The sequence below is a fragment of the Panicum virgatum genome, chromosome 5N (assembly GCF_016808335.1).
Source record: "Panicum virgatum strain AP13 chromosome 5N, P.virgatum_v5, whole genome shotgun sequence".
Lineage (NCBI taxonomy): Eukaryota > Viridiplantae > Streptophyta > Magnoliopsida > Poales > Poaceae > Panicum > Panicum virgatum.
In genome coordinates, this window is record NC_053149.1 from 15,156,782 (window position 1) to 15,159,954 (window position 3,173).

General features: G+C 57.3%; 1 protein-coding gene across 1 annotated transcript; it reads right to left on the reverse strand.

The window, feature by feature from the left end:
* Positions 1–735: 735 nt before the first annotated feature.
* On the reverse strand, positions 736–2,805 carry LOC120673484 (transcription factor CSA-like). Its single transcript, XM_039954330.1, has 3 exons — positions 2,137–2,805; positions 1,504–2,013; positions 736–1,416 (listed from the first exon to the last, which is right to left on the reverse strand). The coding sequence occupies exons 1-3, from the start codon at positions 2,432–2,434 to the stop codon at positions 1,265–1,267; spliced, it is 960 nt and encodes a 319-aa protein (XP_039810264.1). The 5' UTR covers positions 2,435–2,805; the 3' UTR covers positions 736–1,264.
* Between the last annotated feature and the right edge of the window lie 368 nt (positions 2,806–3,173).

Sequence of the window (3,173 nt, forward strand, 5' to 3'; positions counted from 1 at the left end):
AAATCCGCGACATGGGGGGAGCAACAGTCCAGCAACGGAAACCCAAAAAATCAGGGGAGAGAGGAGGAGGAGGAGGAGGAGGGAGATGGCCAAGATGTTCTTCGCGTGGCCACTGGAGAAGGGGGGAGAAAGGGAGGGGAGTGCAGGGAAGTTTCAGGAGAGGCCGCCGGTGGGGGTGAAAATGACCCTGCTGCACTGTGCCGTGCCGTGCTATCTTTGGAAAAACTAAGCAGCTGCTGCCACCAGATGAGAGCCTTGTTTAGTTCCTTCAAAATTCTAAAACTTTACAAGATTCTCCATCACATCGAATTTTTCAATACATGCATGAAGTATTAAATATAGCTAAACAAAATAATTAATTACACAATTTATCTGTAATTTGTAAGATGAATCTTTTGAACCTAGTTAATTTATGATGGGACAATAATTATCAAATATAAATGAAAGCGCTACAGTATTTTACATCTAAAAGTTTTTGCATTAAACAAGGCCGAGATGAGAACGTTGGTGTCAGAGGGCGGTTGTTCTTGTTGATCGGCGCAACAAGATGGGGGCCTCTGCTGCAGCGCCATCCGCCGCTCCTTGTTTTGCTTAGTAAACTGAGTGAGCCTTTGTTTGCGCTCGGCCTGAAAGCACAGTGGCAATGGACAGAGACATGGAGTACATCATGCAATGCAATGCAGTGAAATGCAACGCACTGCAACAACAAGATTGCAACGTGGACATGGTTGGGAATTGGTTCTTGTTGTTCAGCATCATCATCTTCTTTTTCTTCATACGAAGGGAAGAGAACTAGAGAAGGGGAGAAAAAGAAAATGGAAAAAAAATTAACAGAACAGAGCATGAAAAGAAGAGAGGGAGACAGGGTAAAAGAGAGGCGGCAGAGTATCTGATCTGCCTTTCCCTTGCGGTTTGTGTTACGACTTACAAGCGGTTCCTTTTGCATCCAACCATTCACAACCGGGGCATGAACATTGGACAATCTCATCTAATCTCATCTCACCTGCTTGTTGGTTGCAACTCGTTTCCCAAGCAGAGTCATCGTCATCAGCAGCAGCAGAAGCAAAACTGACGTGTGCGAGTCAGCAATGTCCACCGCCACAACCAGACGACACGAATCGATCACCATTCTTCTCCCCTAGCCTCGTTCTTGATGATGATTAACTTCTTAACCTAAGCTAAGCTAAGCACGGGTTGTCCTCGTCACCGGGGCTCTCGTCTTCGACCGCCTCCTGTACACCCGCCGTCCGTCGGGGGGCACCGATCATGTCGCGCCCACGCCCAGGAAGTCGAAGAACGGCAGCGCCACCTTGTCGTCGGAGGGAGGAGCCTCCCGGCGGCGCGCCGCCGACGGCGCGGAGAAGGCGGAGCGCGCGCTCGGCGCGAACGCGGCGGCGCGCGGGGCCGCATCGAAGCCTGCGGACGAACGCACGTCAGCCTCGGCACGACGCGCGCGAACACCGTCAGGCAGAAGCATGCAGCGACGACGTGGAGGGCTCTTACCGCTGTACGTGCTCTGGTGGAAGCAGGGGACGGCGGCGCCGGCGGAGCCGAGGGAGAGGTCGGTGGTGCAGGTGGACGCCGACTCCTCGGACTCGGCGCCGCTGTACGCGCGGGTGTCCGCCGCCGGCGCGGGCACCGCCTCCGCGGCGACGCCGTGCGCGCCGGCGCGGAACGGCAGCGGATTGGGGCCGGCGTAGTGGTGGTGGTGCAGGACGACGACGGGCGCGTAGTGCTGCGGCGGCGCGGGGCCCGGCGAGGACGAGGACGACGAGGACGCCTTGCGGCGGCGGAGCGCGCCGGACTGCTCGCGCTGCCGGCGCGCCATGAGGACGTGCCAGTGGTTCTTGACGGCGTTGTCGGTGCGCCCCGGGAAGAGGCGGGCGATGAGGGCCCACCTGTTGCCGTAGGCGCGGTGCGCCGCCAGGAGGCGCTCCTCCTCCTCCTCGGAGAAGGCCCGCCGGTTGATCCGCGGGTCCAGCTGGTTGAACCACCGCAGCCGGCAGCTCTTCCCTGCTTCATCATTCCGTCAGAGCACGCATAGTTCATGAACACGAAGAAAGGATTGGCAATTTTTTTTCTGTCCTCGCAACGGAAAATGCACGTTCGAATCCACCACCACATTGCAAAGCTTACCTGATCGGCCATCGAGCTTCTCGGCGATGAGGTTCCAGTTCTGGGGGCCGTACTGCGCGACGAGCTCCTTGAGCTTGGCGTCCTCGGCGGGGCGCCAGTGGCCCCTAGCGCAGAGCTTCCCCTGCCCGCCGCCGCCGCCGTGTCCATGGCCGGCGCCGCCGTCCTCCACGTCGTCGACGTGGTACACCTCCTCGCCGGCGTCCTGGTGCCGCTGGTCCTCGCGGAACGGAGCCAGAGCCGCCGCCGCCGCCGTCGCCGGCGGCGCCCCGCCGAAGAAGGTGGCCATCTCGTGAGCCATGCGGGGGCGGCCAAGGCTTTTCCCGGAGAGATGGAGAGCGGAGGCGGAGACCGGAGGCAGAAGGAAAGGGACAGCTTTGTTGCTGCTGCAAAGGAAGGGAGGCTAATATAGGAAGGAGGAGGGGGCTCTCTGGCTGGGCTTGATCACACACTCCCAACAAAACAAGAAGGAAATAAATGCCTGCTTGTTTTAACACTTTCTCTCTCTAGTTCTTGCGTAACCTCCTCCATCCCTGGTTGGGTTTTGGATGCCTGCCTTTGGAGAGAGAGAGAGAGAGAGAGAGAGATGGGATTGGTTTGGTTGGGCTTTCAGGCTTCCCTTCCCTTACTTTGAGACTGAATGGCAAAAGGGAGGAGAGAGAGAGGGTATAGCAGCGTTGTTGTTGCTGTTCTTGTGTCGTCCTAGAGAGAGAATTTGGCGATTGGTTTTTGTGGGTACATCTCCAGAGGCCGCTCGTGTGGGCTTGGGGAGTCCAACCCCAACCACTACCGGGGGCTGGAGCGCTGTCCCTCCCGGCCCTGACAAGCCCTCGCTCGCCTCGCTCTATGCGCACCCACCCAAAACCCCACGATTTTCCTCCCATTCCCATCCTCCTTCCAACCACATCGATCATCCACCACTCCCTTGTCATTATTAGCACCGTGCATGACATAAAAATGATGGCGCCGGTAGTATCCAAGGACGGGCGGCATGAGTTGTGTGTGGAAAAACATCCATGATCTTTTTTTTTTGGGTTAAT